This window comes from Sinocyclocheilus anshuiensis, unplaced genomic scaffold (genome assembly GCF_001515605.1).
Source record: "Sinocyclocheilus anshuiensis isolate Anshui unplaced genomic scaffold, SAMN03320099.WGS_v1.1 scaffold124, whole genome shotgun sequence".
Lineage (NCBI taxonomy): Eukaryota > Metazoa > Chordata > Actinopteri > Cypriniformes > Cyprinidae > Sinocyclocheilus > Sinocyclocheilus anshuiensis.
Genome location: NW_015554082.1, coordinates 653276 through 671407, shown reverse-complemented (window position 1 = coordinate 671407; position 18132 = coordinate 653276). Strand labels below are relative to the sequence as shown.

The 18132-nt window shown below is 37.9% G+C and overlaps 1 protein-coding gene and 1 long non-coding RNA gene across 4 annotated transcripts in view; one reads left to right on the top strand and one right to left on the bottom strand.

The window, feature by feature from the left end:
* Positions 1-18132, bottom strand: part of LOC107669078 (uncharacterized) — a 103935-nt gene that overhangs the window by 58785 nt on the left and 27018 nt on the right. The window lies entirely within an intron of this gene.
* Positions 7737-16352, top strand: LOC107669076 (pituitary homeobox 2-like). 2 transcript variants are annotated; one of them, XM_016461173.1, is made up of 4 exons: positions 7737-8099; positions 10158-10226; positions 14450-14649; positions 15563-16352. In XM_016461173.1, the coding sequence occupies exons 2-4, from the start codon at positions 10181-10183 to the stop codon at positions 16124-16126; spliced, it is 810 nt and encodes a 269-aa protein (XP_016316659.1). In that variant the 5' UTR covers positions 7737-8099; positions 10158-10180; the 3' UTR covers positions 16127-16352. The 2 variants fall into 2 exon arrangements, with proteins under 2 accessions (XP_016316659.1, XP_016316658.1); XM_016461172.1 differs by lacking the exons at positions 7737-8099; positions 10158-10226 and adding an exon at positions 13088-13697.

Below are 18132 nucleotides of genomic sequence, written 5' to 3'. Positions count from 1 at the left end.
CAGATAACTCTATCAAGATACACAAGGTGATTTCAAAGACTTGTCTGCGGTACAGACTCACGCCACAGGAATGCAAGGCAATAAGAACAAATAATGACAATAATGAAATTTCTTTCTTGTCAGGGTACCTATTCATCACATAAGAGAACGGACACACGAGAAAGCCCCACTGGGGGTGACTGTGGTCAGAGCCAAAACTTTTCACCCTCTTCCAGACATGCAAAATGAAGTCATTTTCTACACAGATGGACCTGAAAGAGAGGATTCATGCCTAATTTGATGAAGCTGAATTTTGGCTACAGCAACTACACGTGTGAAGCTTTCAAGAGTCTTTGAGAAGGTGATAAGTCTAAATGCTCTTTGGCAAATCACTGGTGTGTAAGCACGTGTGTGATGTTAAGGGCACACAATTTTGTCCTTGTAACTTTAGCACCACAGACAAAAAGACTCGTTTGGTATGTGGGGTTCCACACACCTTGAATTACATCTGTCATCTTTGAAGGGCGCTTGGACAGAAGCAGAACTCTTCCTGTTAGCCAAGTAGTGGCGTGACAACTCACATTGAGCTATTGCCACACACAGGGAGCAGACTGAACACTCAAAGTAGCCTTGAGCGCTGTATCGCTATACACCAATAAGATAGAAGCTATGCTTGGCAAAGTTCTCCAGTGCACTTAGAGAAAGGCAGATGTGGCTTTGAACGGAGCAAAACTTTATTCACAGAATGTTCCATTATTGATTTGAAAGATCAAGAATGATATAATATAACATTATAATTTTTTTTTTAATAATCTATATATAATTTGGAATAATATAATTGGACAATACAGGAAGATGGTACAAACGTCCACAACCTGTTTAGTTCAAGTGAGCATTTAAATATAACAAATGCTGTTGCTGTTTCCACATAACCTAGTTTAAAGAAATACCTCAGAGTTTAAAAAAAAATGAAAACTTACTCTTTTAAATAAAATCGGGGGGAGCGTTTGTGTTCCAACTTTGGAAAGCCCCCTTGATGTTTGGCTGCATTTGGTACATACCAGGGGTTACTTGCCATGCGGGAGAGCAAGGTGCCATCAAGACCCCTTGGAAACATTTTATTTTAAGTAAAATTTATGAGGTCAGCACCTGCCATCAAAGTAAATTATGATAACGCTTAAGCTCGGCCCATTAGGCATTTATTCAGAACTATGTAGCACTCAAGAAATCACAGACAGTCAGAATGGAATTTATGATGCCCGTCACCCTCCATGAATTACAGCTATAAACTTTCAATGCATTTGCCGCACATTAAATGACACTGGGGTGACTTCAACATTTTTAGATCTTTGATGGTTGCCCTTTATGGTAATGAAAATTACTTGGGGAAGCCTATATGTAATGCTGTAGACTTGCATGGTAAGTCAGTCTTCTTTGATCATCTTTGATAATATACTGATTTTATTAAAATTGCATAAAATGTTTGGTCACTACCATTAAAGCGCTCAATGTGAACAGACAAACAGTTAAGCTTGAAGGTTTACTGTAGTAATTCGACTACTTACATGTAGTGAAGCAAAGAAGTATTCACAAGTTTTCAGTGTTTCCGTTCTGTTGCAATGCAATACACTGACATGAATAATCAGGCGTATGTTTAAACTTAGACAGGAACATGCTACCAAACGTAAATACATTCTGCCAACAAGCTTGTGTTTTAGCGAGCAGCACCCTGCTTATGTGCCAAGAAAAACTTCTTAGGTTTGGATATTTATAGTGGCTTTGTGGGTTTCGATGCTGGTCACAGTGCAGTTATCTAAAGGCTGATAAAGATGAAAAGATCATGAGGTAAACGTGCAGTGATTTTGCTGTTTTGCTCATCTGTTGTGCCTAGTAGCGCTAAATACACCAGCAAGATAATTCTGGTTCAAATATGCATATGCATAACCAATGTTATTGAAACATCCTTCTACCATTAAGCAAAGTCAAAAACAATTCAACTATAAGCACATAAGTGGGTCAGATACTTCAAACGCATTGCAGTGATGCTTGTGAGTGAAACATCATACCAACAATGAGCAGGCTCAGAGGAGCAGGCCATGCTAGATTAAAGTCTGAATGATGCTTAACCCTGGCCTCTGCTGAAATGAACGGGACTTTAGCTCTCTCTCACACACACAACACACGCACCCATACACCAGCACAAAGGCTTTGATCCACAGGAAAGTGGCTTTGATGGCTGAGGTACAGGAGCCTTGTGGAATCATCACAACCTCATCTAATCTTAGCGACCGATGCTTATTTGTACTAAGCGTCTTAGAGTTACAGTGTCTTACTCTGAGATACTTCATACATATGGGCCCTTGTCCAAAGACAATAGCACAGGCTTGATCAAATTTGGTTTTGGTAAATTAGTGGCATGTATATTATTAAAAGGATATTGCGAAGTGTGCTAAACTGTGCATATTTCTGTGTGCTGTTTATGCGATTTGTGTATTATTGTATGTGTCACTAGATCAGAGCATCTGCAAGCTTTTCACAGACTATTTTTAACCCGTATAAAGCAACAACAACAAAAAAATCATTCTCCTTTTCTATCACAAATGAGATAAGGCTAAATAACTTTAGATTAAACATCTTAAGATTTTTTTTTTCACTCTCTTTTCAACTTTCTTTTAGTGCTCCCATTTACAAAACAGAAGAATTATTTAGTTACTGTGAGTAAAATTTGCTCTAATTACCAAAAATTGTGGATGTTGGTGCTCTTATGATTACATGATGACACATACACATCAACACAGGCTATTAAACCGCTTGTCTTACGACAGTATATGAAACAGAATCATCAATCTTCATAATGGAAAGAACTGTATATTTTGTTACGTCAAAAAGTAAGGCTAAAATAAACCATTCAACTCATGCAGTCAAACAGACCAAAAACGATATCTAATGAACGTCACACCAGCCACTTTACTAAGCTTTTGGGGCATTTATTAAAACTTTAACTGCTGTGTTGCTGTGACATTGGCAAACATTTAACAAAACAAAAATCTTAGAGAAATGACATAAATCACGGATGTGTCATTATTTCAGAGTAAAGACTGATCCATCACTGTGTGTGTGTGTGTGTGTGTGTGTGTGTGTGGTGTGTGTGTGTGTGAGTGTGTGTGTGTGTGTGTGTGTGTGTGTTAATCTCCTTTATCCTTGCATCAGGGCAGGGCGTGTCTCCCTGTCTCCAGTAATAGGCAGCAATGAGAAGCTTGAGTAAACACAATCAATGAGAAACAGTACAGCACACACAGGCAAGATACACACTCTGACAAACATGAACACACATATGAACACCCCTCCACTTTCCCACCCACCACCCACTGCACTGTCCACAGCCACTTCCACTGCCATATTGCAACTATCGATCGGCAAAAACTACTCAACCCAAAGAAATTATTGTAGTCGCTATCATTACAATGTCTTCATCCATTATTGATGAAGTTAAAGTAGTGGCATGCTGAATGTGTTGCAGGAGATTTGGGGCTAATCCAGCAGAAAACAGGCACAGGCACATAATGAAGAAGAAAAAAGGCACAAATGTCAACAGTTTCACATAGGGACTGGATTAAGCAACCCCCCACAAAGAGACTGTCTCTCTACCCTTCATACACAAACACTCACACTATGTCTCACCCGAGGATTAACGCGCAACCAAATAGTAAACCTGAGCTGATTTGTGTGTCCCAAAGTACCTCTGGAGGCACCAGGATGAACATAGCACATAATATTCTCAGCATCAAGGTAAAAGCACAAAAGATGTTTGCAATGTCAATATTGATAATATGACCTTTCCTTTTCACTTTACGTCTCTCTCTGTCCGTCTCTCTCTCAGTCACAGTGGACTAATTAAACACTAAGCTGACTCTAGCGGAGGTTTGTGATGCACCTGAGCAGTTGTTGTCAATGGTTCAGTAACCATCTAATCTCTTTTGCTGATGACCGGGTGCTGGCGTCCATCATGTTTGTCTCATTACCTCCATTTCATTCTTGGACAATTTTCCCTCCGGCAACCCAGGGGCATCACCGCAGCTAACCACTCTCCCTCGCTCACTCCAGCTGTTTATTGGTCCCCCTGCATCGGTAATTAACACTGTGTGCTGCTCACATTTATATTTTCAACTCCTATTTCAAAAAAAGATACATAAGCAACTTGTCATATAATTATAGAGAATTTTGAAATTATTATAGAAAATATATTTTATATAAATTCCATCCTTTTTAATATTTTATATAATGTATGGTTTGTAGACTGTAATGTAATAAAACTTGGAAGTCTAGTTTAACCTGAAGTAATGCTGCCTTATCCATTGCACTAAACTAAAAGATATTAAATCATTTAACTTTCAAAACCACATTACATCAGTGAAAGTTTTTGCTACCATTTTAAATGAGATGTTAATAGCATATCGGCCCAAGACAAACAGTTGAGTGTTTTTTAAATATATACTACTGCGTTGCTAGGTTCAGTGTGGCGTGTGTGTGTGTAGGTACTGACTCCTACTGCTTGCCATATTTGTCCTTCATAGGCCTGGTAATGACAGTAAATGTTAACCACAGTGCATATGTATGCGATGGCATTGTATGTGTTCCAGAATATTCTCACGGTCTGGACGCTAGTTTTGAAACCCTAGTCATTTCAAGAACTGTCGGTAAAACAGCCATAAGGCTAATGAAGGGCTCTTGAGCATATTAGCTAATCTTACAAATCAACCTGGCAAATGGAAATTCACATTGTCTTTTTTTAGGCACTCCTTCTTTCTAACTAACAGTAGTCATGGTAAAGAAATTAAACCCACAATAAAGTCTCCTTTCATGGTAATCCTGCTGGTCTAACATATTAGCAGTTCATAAACTTATTTGCTTAATGGTTTGTGGCTTTGTGTGCACTATTTTGACATGCAACACTGGAAATACCATAAAAACACTGCGTGAAGATAGTAGTGTGTGACAGCCACTGTTTAGAGTATTTGTTTGAATATAATCTATGAAGCAGCACTGTGATTATAATCTGGGTTACATCAATAATCTGTTAAACTATAGCAGTTCTGGTTGAGCAAACAGAGCTTCTTGTGTGTTGAATGGCATCAATATGAAACATACAATTATTTCCTGTGCCCACAGCCTGACAAACTAAGTCATATTTAATTGATTCCTCGTGTGAAACTCGGTTCACCCTTAATGAATCCAAACTGAACAAAAGCAAAAATTATTTGTTATGCTGAAGCAATTACCCAGCATGTCAGAGGGTCTAAACTGTGATAGAAATAGATCTTTCGCACCTTCTGTCTTTTGCCAGTGTAGTCAAATCATTGCACTGTACCAAGAAATGTGTTGAAAACCAAGACATTTTCATTTTAGATAAAATAATTGTTTTATGGGGGCATGAGAAATAATCTGTCAGCCATTTTATATTATAACTAAAATAAACAATAACTGATACAAAATACTGTGACCTCTCAAAAGATAAATCATCCATGTAAACCGAAAACAACAGTTGAAAACAGTTTTATGCACTCGAATACCTTCACTGATCCCATTTTTATCCATAGAAATACTGACTAATAGGTTTCTGATTGTCGTTTTAACTAATTATAGTATAGTATATCATCTATTAAAGCATACTCACTACATTCAATAGTTCACCTTTACATTGAACTTGATATCTAGACATATTTCTATGCATTTCATTTTATTTGTTTATTGTATATGAGCATATGCACAACACATCCCTGTCTTATCATGGAGAGGTTTATGTTGTTGTAACGTTTTTGAACAGAGTTTTGCTCAGGTCATTTCAGCCCACACATCAGAGCCCTGTACGATATTCTTTCAAGTGTCCTTCTACGACGCCAAGGATGACAACAGCGAATCGATAACGAGGCAGAAATGAAAAGAAGCCGCCGGTCTGCCCCCGAGGCATGAAGATCTTCGAGCGACCCCTTCTTCTGAACTTTAGGCATTCCTCTGCAGGCATTTTCAGCGTGAGAAAGCAAAGGCTCCAGCTGCTGCCAGATGAAGGTAAGAGCGATGCAAGGACGCGTCTCTCCCACAGAACCGCTTTTCGGATGAGACGGACGTGATTGACATTCACTCTAAAAAAAATATACATAAGGCTTCTTCAATGGTTCTTTAACGCATGCTAGGTTTAGATAAGAATCTTATCAATTATGTTGGCTGTATAAGCTGTAGGTCATATGGTTCTTGGGCGATTAAAAAGTTCTTATCTAAATTAGTGTGTGTGTTTTTTTTTCACAACATAAAAGATTTTATATAGAAGAAAATAAAAGGTATTTGTGGAACCATCTTGGTTATAACTGGAAACTACAAATAGGCATATATGGAAACGAGGACTGTGGTTGATTAATACTTTGCTTATGAATTCGTATTCAAACAATTACAGAAAAAAATATTGGAAAAAGAAACACTTTAGTATTTTGAAGCAACAATTTAAATACACTTTGCATACGGAGGATGATGTATGTGGATGGCGATGAGATCGGGTTATTTATTTGCAACAACAAAAAGATGCTCAGTGAGTTAGTTTTCGTTTGATATATCTGTATCAGGTAATTGCAGTAGATAATAACAACAATCCGCGTGCAGAATTATAGATAAACATGCATGTCATTTTAGGCTCCCAGGCCTATTAAAGCTGTGACAGAGAGAGTGGGGTATTCCAACACAGGTTTGGGAATTCCCCCATGGCCGAGCGCATTAATTACTTGCTTAATGGGAGTATGACCCACAATGTAAAAAACAGATTAGGCGCGTAAAACATCCGCCCGGTCTGCTTTGCTCGCGTGAGATGCGGATGGAAATCAGTCCGGTGCACGCGGATCTTTAAAGATCATTTGCATCCAAAGCCAGCTGTTCACTTCATTCCTGACCGACACAGTTTAAGCACACACACCTTTCAGCAGAAGTTAGTATTTTTAATTACAGCAATGTTTTCAGTTAAAATGTATTAGCCAAAAATAAAATACAATTAACAAATCAAATTAAAACTGCTCAGTTTGTTGTTAGCCGATGAATACCATCACATTCTGCAAATAGGCCTAGGCCTTTTCAGTTTTGGATAAGACTAAGTCAGACTGTCCAGACTACTTGTGTTATAGTATATTATGAACTCCGTACAATAATCAAAACCCCCTAATAATAGGCCTATAAATATTTTTGTTCCATTCTGGTAGCTATAGTTTTAAAATAGAATTCTATGTAAACAATAAAATAATATATAAATAAAATGTAGCCTATATTTAAAAATAGGCCTATATAGCAAGACAAAAAAAAATTTAAGATTTCAATTATTTTAACCTACATGTTCATTTCAACACGTTTCATTTTTTGGATTTCTTTATGTCAGTTGGTATTTCTGCTACTTAATAACATAAGAAGAAATTAACTTAGTTTTATGATAGTGGCCGTTTTAATTGCAGCTAGATAAATAAAATACCTTGATTTGATCCATATTCAGCCATGAGTGTTTTCGCGTTCGTCGGGTTAAATTTGCTGGTTGAATTAACGTATTACCATGTTTTAATGGCTAATTTGTTGTCTACTTTAGCCTACCGTTTCGCATCACAAAGTTCACCCTTCACACACACTCGAGGTGTTGGTTGTGCATACAAACACACCCACTGTGGCACGCATGCACACGCACGCGCTTATACACACAAACTCTCACTCACGCCCACGCGCTGACAGTCAAAGCTCGTGAGAGGGGGACATGCACCACTCTGCGTCTTTCTGCGGAAAAAGTTGCAGTCGTGGAGGCTCTGCAGAAAATATGAGCTACTAAAGCAACTTAGGAGTTTGTAGCTAAGACACTCTGGGTTGAAGGTAACATATGCCTGTTGTCGCGTTCTTTGAAAGAACCCAGATATATCCCTAATCGTTTTCATTGAGGAAGAAGAGGTTACGCTCGTTTTGGACCTGGTAGCAACAGTTTATGCACCCGGACAACATCAAGGGCAAAGATAAACTTGTTCAGAGGTGTGGAATTTATCTTTTTTTAAAGAAAAAGACATTCAAGATTGGCACGGCTGCAAAGCGCCGCTTTTCAACAACCACTGGTAAGTGCACATGACACCCTAGCTTGAATGTGAGATAATGCAAGTGAAGGAATTCGTTCCACCTCTGGGTTGCTAGCCACGGGTGATCTTCAGCTTTAGTGCAGTTAGATGGAGAGGCATGATAAGGGCAGGTCTCACCTTGACTTTGCAGTTTATTATAATATATCGTTAACACTATGAGTGAGGCAAACGGGACTAGGACAACTTTATAGTTATAGCGTGTAATTTACAATAAAACATATCTTATTGCTTAGCATAAGCAGAAATAAATCGTGCTAACGAAATTTGCTTTCACAACTAGCAATCAACCTTTTAAATACTGTATTTAAGTGCTTTTTAAATGCTCGTAGCAACATTCCTAAAATAATAATTTTTGTTTTAACATTTGCGATGAAACGGGCAATTCAATTAAGATTGAATTATTGGATGGTATGATAAAGTGATATTGAATAATAAGATAGTATTGAATCATTACTTATGATCTAAATTTACATTTATGCAAATGCAAGGTAGCCAGTTAATTTTGAAGATGAGGCGCGCTTGTCTTGTAGTTAAATATTTCTGTAAACTAATACAGTAGTTTAATTTTATTCGTTTATATACCAATAAATCAGGTTTAATTACATTTAGCTGAAAAAAAAAGATTCACACACGCAAGCAACACTGAAATCACTTTATTAATAAACCTTTTAGGCCCGCAAGACTCTGAGAATATCATAGCACTATCCTTACTATTATGTTACTAACAATGTTACCAGTTTAAAATAAAGAAAAGAAAAACATTGTTCCCCCAATTAATCATCAGAACAACAATTGCAAAGAATACCTTCTTATTATCAGTAGCAATAGTATGTTTTGCTGTAATTGTGTAGACTAAATTATAAATAGACTAAATAAAAATAACTAATAGTTTACACAAATCTAAACAGGTTTTGTACATACATATTTTCATCTGTTGATGAACTTGCATTGATGTAGTCCAAGTTATAATCTTATGCACTTATGTCATGTGTAGTGTTTTGTTTCTTACCTTTTGCTGTTTGAAAATTACCTTGTAAGAGTAAATATTTGACATGACATTTGTATTAAATTCGCGTAAAACAATACAAAACAAAAAACGACAAATCTATAATAATAATGACAATGATAATAATAAAGTTACCAATATAAGTAGCCCAAATCAAAACGGAACGGATGCCATGTACGCGCTTCGAATAACGAAAGAATAACTTTAATTGGCCATTTCACGGCCTACTTTGTTTGGTAAATAATTTAGACAATTAATTAGAATATTTTCATAACTTTATACTAGCATCTCAAAATCGTATTTAGATGAATGACTTTCGCCCTCACACGAACTGCATATTACGCGGCACACATATACAAAGAAACGCACACAAATTTAATTTCCAGAGTCTCAAGCCTTTGACTAAAGGAACAGATGCCAGGCAGGTGATATAAGGGGGGGCTAAAGTAAAGCGTTGCATTCGGAGAGAGAAAAATGGAGAGGGAAAACGGTTAACAGCAGGATTGCATGCAAATTTCCGACTGAAATTATCATAAGCAAACATCTGAAGCCTGGGCTAATAAAGGCCCATCTGTGTTACTTCATATCGGGTTAGTATAGAGCTGCGATAATGAATTTTGTAATATCCAACCGACAGACATCTCAATCAGACACTAATCCCCTGATTTTACCGAATCACTCAACTTCCAGCGCTCAAACTGCTCTCTTTCTCTCACTGACACACACACGCGGTGCATGGTCTTTCCTCTTTGCGCCTTGTTTTCATGTGCGTTTGGAGACACGAGTCTTAATTAGGAAGGACTCGAGCAAGCGCTAAGGGATTTCAAAACAAATGAGGAATGTGCACATCCCATTACAGACAGGAACTATCCAATATATGACAATGGGTTTGAAATATATCATCACTGAGTGGCCCATTCGGTCATGTGTGAAAACGGCCAACTAAACATTCTCAAACAGAAGTTGGCCTACACATATAATATACACACTTTAATAAAACATAAAATAAACATTTCTCTTTTTTTTCACAGGTGCGCAACGTATAATCTAACAAATGGACTCCCACTGCCGCAAACTTGCATCAACGTGTGCTCAATTAGGTAAGAAGATCTTGGTGAATGACAAGCACCCCTCCTTGTTTACATCTCCAGAGAAGATCTGGATTCATTAATGTCCTTGATTGGTTTAATCAAACATCTCAACGTTGCCTGGCCTACATAAAATACTAATCGCAGCTAGAAAAACTGGTCTATGTAAAAGTAGGGCGTTTGTAAACTACCTTTGGTGTTTGACGTATGACTGGTTATAAGGAAAGCGGAACCATTAGACGTTTATAGTCAAAGATGGACATCTGGTGGTAGGACAGGATCATACATGGATAAATAATACCCCCTAGCAGCTCATTTAGAGGAATTTAGAGTTTTAAAGCAAAGTCTGTGTGATTTTAGAGGTTTATGATCTCTAAAATATCTTGAATTTGTTCAAATAAAATACTGATGCGATAGTTCAAAATGCCTGGTGATAAAATGTAGCCTATTTGTGGTTAAGTGATCACGTGCGTCGTCAATGAAAAGATGTAAAACCGTGGCAATTAAAATAAAAATGAGATATAGTTTAAATTATAATTCAGTATGATAGACTGTAGAAGGTAGAAGCACAAAAATATAAAAAATTACCATTTTCTCCAGTAAATTATAATTTGGCGCACAAGGACAATTTTCTAAGGACAAAAAAGGGAACAACTGTGCAGGATACAAGAATGTGTGGCCGATCTCCATATCATCTGGCATCTTCATTAAGCTAATTAAAGCAAACTAAGAACAAATAATAGCACTTGTTTAGCCACATTAGCCTAGTCCGTCTTTCATTATATCCCATTTCCCATTGTCATTTAATATTGGCTATGAACCAATACAGATAGCCTATAGTAGATAAGAGATAAAAGGAAAAAGTGAGCATGAAATGCAAACAGCAACGTAAGAGGGAAAAGACATTGGAGCGACTTGATTACCAACAATCTCGTCTCCTCTGCAGTAATATATGCAGCGCTTGTTAGATAGACTCAGGGGAAAAGTAAATGTGTAATGAAAGCCTCCTCGTGAGGAGGAATATACTAATGGAAGAATCTAATGTCCTCTTAATCCTATGGAAAAGGCTTTGTCGTCTCCCTTATATTGACTGAATTGGTAATTAATGGCTCTGTGGTGCGCCATGGCCAATAATCCACAGCAGGCAGTGAGAGGGCTCTGAAGCATTTTGAGGGTCCAAAATAAATACAGAGCAATAATCTAGTCCACATCTATCAGTGCGTTTAACAAGAATCGAGCTCTGCAACTTTTGCCTATATGGAATTTTGATGCGCACAATTAATATTTCTGCGCGTAAAACATATTCATATTACATGTTAGTCTGTCTGAGGTCTAGAATAATCATGACATTAATTTAATAGTTTGTATATTTAATATATATATTCATATATATTTTATTTTCAAAATAAATAAAATAAAATTGAATGGCAAGTATGAGAAAACAGACCGAAACATGATCTTTAATATCGTGCCTTGTCTGGGCGCAAATGCATTGAACGCGAGGTCACATTCTCATACAAAAAGACCTGTACATACAAGATTTGTCGGTTCCAGGATCATATATTATGCCATAAATTAATATCCAGTGCAAGAGCGTGAGCTGAATCAAAGTCAGAGATGGAGATGGTCGGGTCATTTTCATAAGCACCTGGCTGCCTTTTCTCTTTTCTCCGTTTTTTTCCCCCTTGGTGTGTTTGACATTTCAGGTGATTTCTCAGGACAAGCAGGGAAGCAAAAAATGTAATTTAGTTACACTAATTTCCTCACTTATTGAGTTAGCTGCAATCAGCTGCTTCCAACAATGAAATCGGGTTGGCCGCTTCTTCTTCTTTTTTTTGTTTCTTTTTTATATATTACCCATTTACTGTGGTATTTTTATCTGAATGACAACTAAAATATCATCAGAACTCTAAAAGAAATCCAACTAAAGCATTTTTCTCCCCTGTTATTTTATAATGTAACTAATCTATTTAAAAAACTTTAAATGATAATAAATAATAAATACAAATTATAAATAGGCTCATTTGAAATTAATTAGGGCTAATAAATTGTTTTTATTTAAAAATAACAATGCAGTTATTAAACGTATGTAAATTATTGCAATGTTTTGAAGGAATTTTAGACAACAAGGTGAAGGAGCCTGGAGTCATTAAAGATGCCCATTTAAAATTCTTAAGCAAATAAGCGCCTTATCAGATTAAACGTAGCATACTCAGAAAAGCAAAGTGGGTGCTCTCTCCCCCGAAATAATCACGGGCACGAGGCGCACAACTGTACCTCGCCAAAGTGCTTTCAGTCCCTAAATTAAATTGCAAAACTAAGCAGGAATACACTCAAAAATAAATATTTTTCAGATTTTTTTCCTGTTTCTTCTATAGGCCTACAGTTAGGCCTATTGTTTATAATAGGAATGCATTACCTAACAGTCTAAGACTGAGCTTATTTGTTACAAATGAATTCGTAACGCGGTCAACTCATTGTTGCGAAGAATCATCCAATTAACGTGACAAAAGCGGAACTTTCATTCAAAAATGAGCATCTTCGAGAGCGCCATTATACGTTTTCGTATTTAGTTGTGCCATTTGCTGAGCTTATTTGACTTTGACAGAAATCTGTGTTTGAGTTCAAATGTTAATAAAACGCTGTTTTTAAAATACCTGCACAGAAAAATGTTCAGGTGTGCTAGGCTATGAGAAATTTCTTTAACCCATTTTGCTTTCTCGGAAGCCACAGTGGAATGCACAGCCTCTATTTACATGCTCTTTAAAGGGAAAAAAAAAAGCTGCATTTTCTAATTTCTTTGGGCCGTTTTTTAGTCGGTTGGCCATAAAATCTGTCAAGTATAGGCTGTAATGTTCCGTCAGATTGTGGGCGGAGTCTGTGTGACGTCAGGACGCATAGAGCAGCTCGGTTGGACGGAGAGAAGGACAGCTGAAATGAAGAGCGAGCGCTGTGATGTGTAGGAGGGTGTGCGTGTATGCAAGTGGATATAATATCACATACCTGTCCCTGTCACTCTGGCTCTCCTTGTAGCTCTTGGCTGAAACCGAGATATCTTTTACCCAGTCGAAACGAGAAAAAAAAACCTTAAACTTTCTTCAGCACTGGGTTTATTTTATTACGATAACAGCCGTTTGAGGAGTGTCGCTTTGAGTGGTTTAAGTGAGAAAGGAGCACTGACAACGCTTGCCGATACTTCACTACTGGACACATTCATTTCTTTTATTTATTTATTTTTCTTCTATATTTGTGACCTTCGCTGAGGACGTTATATCTGCTTGCGAACCGTCCGTACATCGCTTGTGTTATCCATGACCTCTATGAAGGATCCGTTAAGTTTGGACCACCATCACCACATTACCGGGACCAAACACACGCCGCTTACGATGGCCTCTAGTCTGCAACCGCTCCAGCGGTCTGTGGACTCTAAACACAGGCTGGAGGTTCACACGGTTTCAGACACCTCCAGTCCAGAGTCCGTAGGTAAGCCCTGGTCCTCTGAAGAGATATTTAATTGGAATGTTTTCGGGTTTGGTGTCAGTTACCATTAGGTAGGCTGTATCATTATGTATATCATTAATATTAGGTAGGCTATATCATGAGGTAGCCTATGCCTGTGAAAAAAAACCGTTTAAAACTTCTCCCTCAATTTGAAAACAGTAGGTTACAGTGTGAGGCATGCAAATATATAAAGACATGGAGCTGGCAGTTAGTTGATTCATAGGGCTATTGAAGTCGGCTACATAAGTCATGCCCTTTGACAGGGCTTTATTTACTTAAATTGTGTGTGAAAATGTGGGCTTCTCACAAATGTTTACACTGCGGCATTGCGATTTGTATGGAATAATGCAAACATTCTCTACCGCTAACGTTCTTTTTTTCGTATGATGATAAAGACATGATGCGTTCATTGTGGTTAAAATATTTTTTAACCTTGAATTTATAACATTTGCGCTTGAATTTTTACAGGTAGTGTTAGCTTTGCAAGAAATTATTGTTGAACATTAGTGTTCATAAATTTAGGCAAGTTCATTAATTAATTTAGCCCGTTACGTTGTTACCAGGGAACCTACTTGTTTCTATGATGTCAAATATTTTCAATTCAATAAAACGGAATTAGATTTATCACCCCCACACAGACTTCTCCAATGTGTCAAAACAGAGCCTGAAGCTTAAAAACTGTTCCTCTTGGATTAAACATTTATTTTAAAATACTGAATTACTTTGCATTGCAGAGAAAGAGAAAGGACAGGGTAAAAACGAAGATTCGACTGATGACCCATCGAAAAAGAAGAGACAGAGGCGGCAACGAACGCATTTTACTAGCCAACAGCTCCAAGAACTGGAGTCCACTTTTCAGCGGAATCGCTATCCGGACATGTCCACCAGAGAGGAGATCGCTGTTTGGACTAATTTAACAGAGCCCAGAGTCAGAGTAAGTTTGATAAATGAAATAACATTATAATAATATGTGATAAAGCCCTATTTATTTTGGAAACAAATCCACAATTCAAGGTTCAAATTCGATGTTTTAAATATAGGCTAAATAAAAAGTGATACAATTGTGTAAAACGCTTATAATAGGCCTACTTAAAATTATTACAAATGAATGATTATTAGGTTATTCATTATATAATAATATAATTATAATTAACTTATTAGTACTGTTTTACAGTTATAGTAGGCTACTTATTTGAACTATTTTGTTCATATATAGCCTATATAGGTTATAAAGACTCTTTTAGCCTAACTATTATTATACGGGCGCTTCGTGCTATAGGCTACTATCTAAAATCGCGTTATGTTAATTTAGGTTACATGCTAAATATGACTTTATTTCATCATTTAAATATAAATCTGTCACTGTTTGGTTAGAGGCTAATTATGGGTGCGTCAAATTGTATGCAATCAACACAAGTGACGCCCTAGCGATGACAGACCTTAATGGAGTCACGCAGTCGCCTTTAAAGAGGTGTAAAGCTTGTATTTTGTGACTGTCATTCTCGTGTTGTATATACATAAGGTTAGTGTGTCTCCGCCTGCTTAGGGAGAATACACATTTGAAGCGTCGGGCGGCCCATTGACCGCTTTAAGACTGGAGACTGGATGTGTATTGGGATTCCCGGGATCAGACAAGATTCCGGGTGACTGATAAAAAGCGATTTAATTAGGGATCCTAACTGAGTTTGACACCACCACCACCCATATCATTTATCTACCAAAAACAGCTGCGGTGACAGCAATTCTGAAAACTTATAATCGTCCGTTTAATTGTTCCCATTGTGTCAGAAAATAATGAATTATGTAGTCTAATAAGGAATCTAAATTATGCTCTGCATTTGTTGCAGGTGTGGTTCAAGAATCGACGGGCAAAGTGGAGAAAAAGGGAGAGGAACCAACAGGCAGAGCTGTGTAAAAACGGTTTCGGCCCTCAATTCAACGGACTTATGCAGCCCTACGATGACATGTATCCCAGCTACACGTACAACAACTGGGCTGCAAAGGGGCTCACGTCGGCCTCTCTGTCTACCAAAAGCTTCCCCTTTTTCAATTCCATGAACGTCAATCCGCTGTCTTCTCAGGCCATGTTCTCCCCACCTAGCTCCATCTCTTCAATGAGCATGTCCTCCAGTATGGTTCCGTCTGCTGTCACCGGCGTGCCCGGATCAAGTTTAAACAGCCTCAATAACTTGAACAACCTCGGCAACCCCTCTCTAAATTCGGGGGTTCCCACGCCGGCGTGCCCTTACGCCCCACCGACACCTCCGTATGTTTACCGGGACACTTGTAACTCCAGTCTTGCCAGTCTGAGACTGAAAGCCAAGCAGCACTCGAGTTTTGGATACGCGAGCGTGCAGAATCCGGTCTCCAATCTCAGCGCTTGCCAGTACGCAGTGGATAGACCGGTGTAAGAGACGATTGTAGAATTTACAATCCCGAATCCCAGGAACGAGAGACTACACTTTTTGTTTCAAGGGCACTAGAAGAATAAACCACTGAAATGCGTCCAATCCTGTGATGGAATGTCAAGCGGGAACGGAAGGCAAACGCGCCATTTCTAATAAGATTTGTTCTCTACACTAGCAAGTGCACACTAGCCAGTGAAGAGTTTAGGATACCAGAATAAAAATAAAAAAAAGCTCATTTATTTTGACGTTTCAACTTTTGGACAGTAATTGACTGAACGGTTGTATATAGGCTATACATATATCTTAATATCATCTCCAATTTGTAGAGGCGAAAGCTCTAACTCTTAAGCATTTTCGAGAATTCAGTTTAACACAGCATGTGGAAAACGTACAGGAATCATGTCTTGCTTGCGATCAAGGGAATGTACATACTAAACGCACCAGTCGTGTGTGATATCATAAATTTATTATTAAATGTCTGTGTGAATATAGATTTAGAATAGCAACCCTTGGTAATAATACGCAAATGTTTCTGAGAAATGAACTTGGTTTTTGCTCTGTGTATAATATTTGGTACGGAATTTTTGTTTCGTTTTTCAACATCCCAAAAATAAACGATTGTGTTTTATTTAATGGAAGTAAATATATTGTTCTAAAACATTTCAAAACGTTTTCTTCACAATTATTGCACGCTCATGTATGTAGCACACATTTGTTGCTTTGTAGCATTCTAAGGTTTATAGAGAGAGAGGGAAGGAAAACGTATCTAATACACATCAACGTGACATGAGAAGTCCGGTGAAGAGGGCGAGATGTCCCGAGCAGATTAGGAGTCGAATATACAAGACTGACTGGACTGGAGGCTGGGCCTCCAGTGATCACCGATGCTTGAAATAACATTGCAATAAGATCGGGGCAGGCTGGACCACACATCACTGAGCCATCTGCCAGCTGAACTCCTTTAAAAAAAAATTATAATAAATATGATGTGATACACGATGGTCCAGTATTAAACTCATCTGATCGTGATTAAGTCGAAAACAAGGCTCATATCTCATATGAATTATGGATTACTTATAATAACATATAAATTGCCATCCCACTGCGCAAACAAAACATTTTTTTTTTATCAGACTCACAGTAGCCTGGCGCGTATAATTAGAAGTAATCGCGACACTGAGTGTCAATTGACTGGCTGTTTGTAAACAAAGAAAAGCTCGCAGCGTCAAATTACTGTATGCTAAAGAGTGGAAAGAGGATTAAGGAAGATGTCTCGTGCCCCTAATACAATATAACTGCTATTGTATATTGACTCGCGAGGTTATTTAATTCCAATTTAAAAAGCACTTATTCTCTTTCTCGGGAAATATTTACATTGTTTGGCCTTGTCTGCTGACCATCATTAACTGCACTGATGCATGTATAGCCGATAAAAGACCTCTATGGCACAGCCAATCTCATTTATAGAAGAGCAATCAAAACAAAGAGAGGTATGCAACAGACAGGCGTGTGTGAGAGAGTGTGTTTCTATCCATGAAAGTCATGTCACAGCGCGTACAGATCACAGTGACTGAACATTTACTGTGGGTACAACACAAGCGAACTGTTTAACATGAATGCTCTCATATAGTGATGATTAATGAGGCAGACAGAACAAGGGTGGACTGGAGGAAATTGTAAAACTGAATGCTACTATTAAAGATATTGAAAATAAGTATTGCAGTTGAATGAAAAGTAAAACTCCTATGCTATTTAAAGCGTCTACGTTAAAACAACAAACGCTTGTTTAAAATCTACAGATCATAAATCACCCATTTTCAGGTGTACACATTCCTGATTCTCTCAGTGAAGAGCTCTTAATCTAACCAGGCCTAAATTATTCATTCCCAGCAACATGACGGTCTGGGGTCTCAATACACATCTCAATAAACACTGTGAGCGGGGGGCCCACGGGAGCAATACAGAGCAGATCCAGAGAGGAACCCTTCAGTCGGCCTAAACACAGCCGA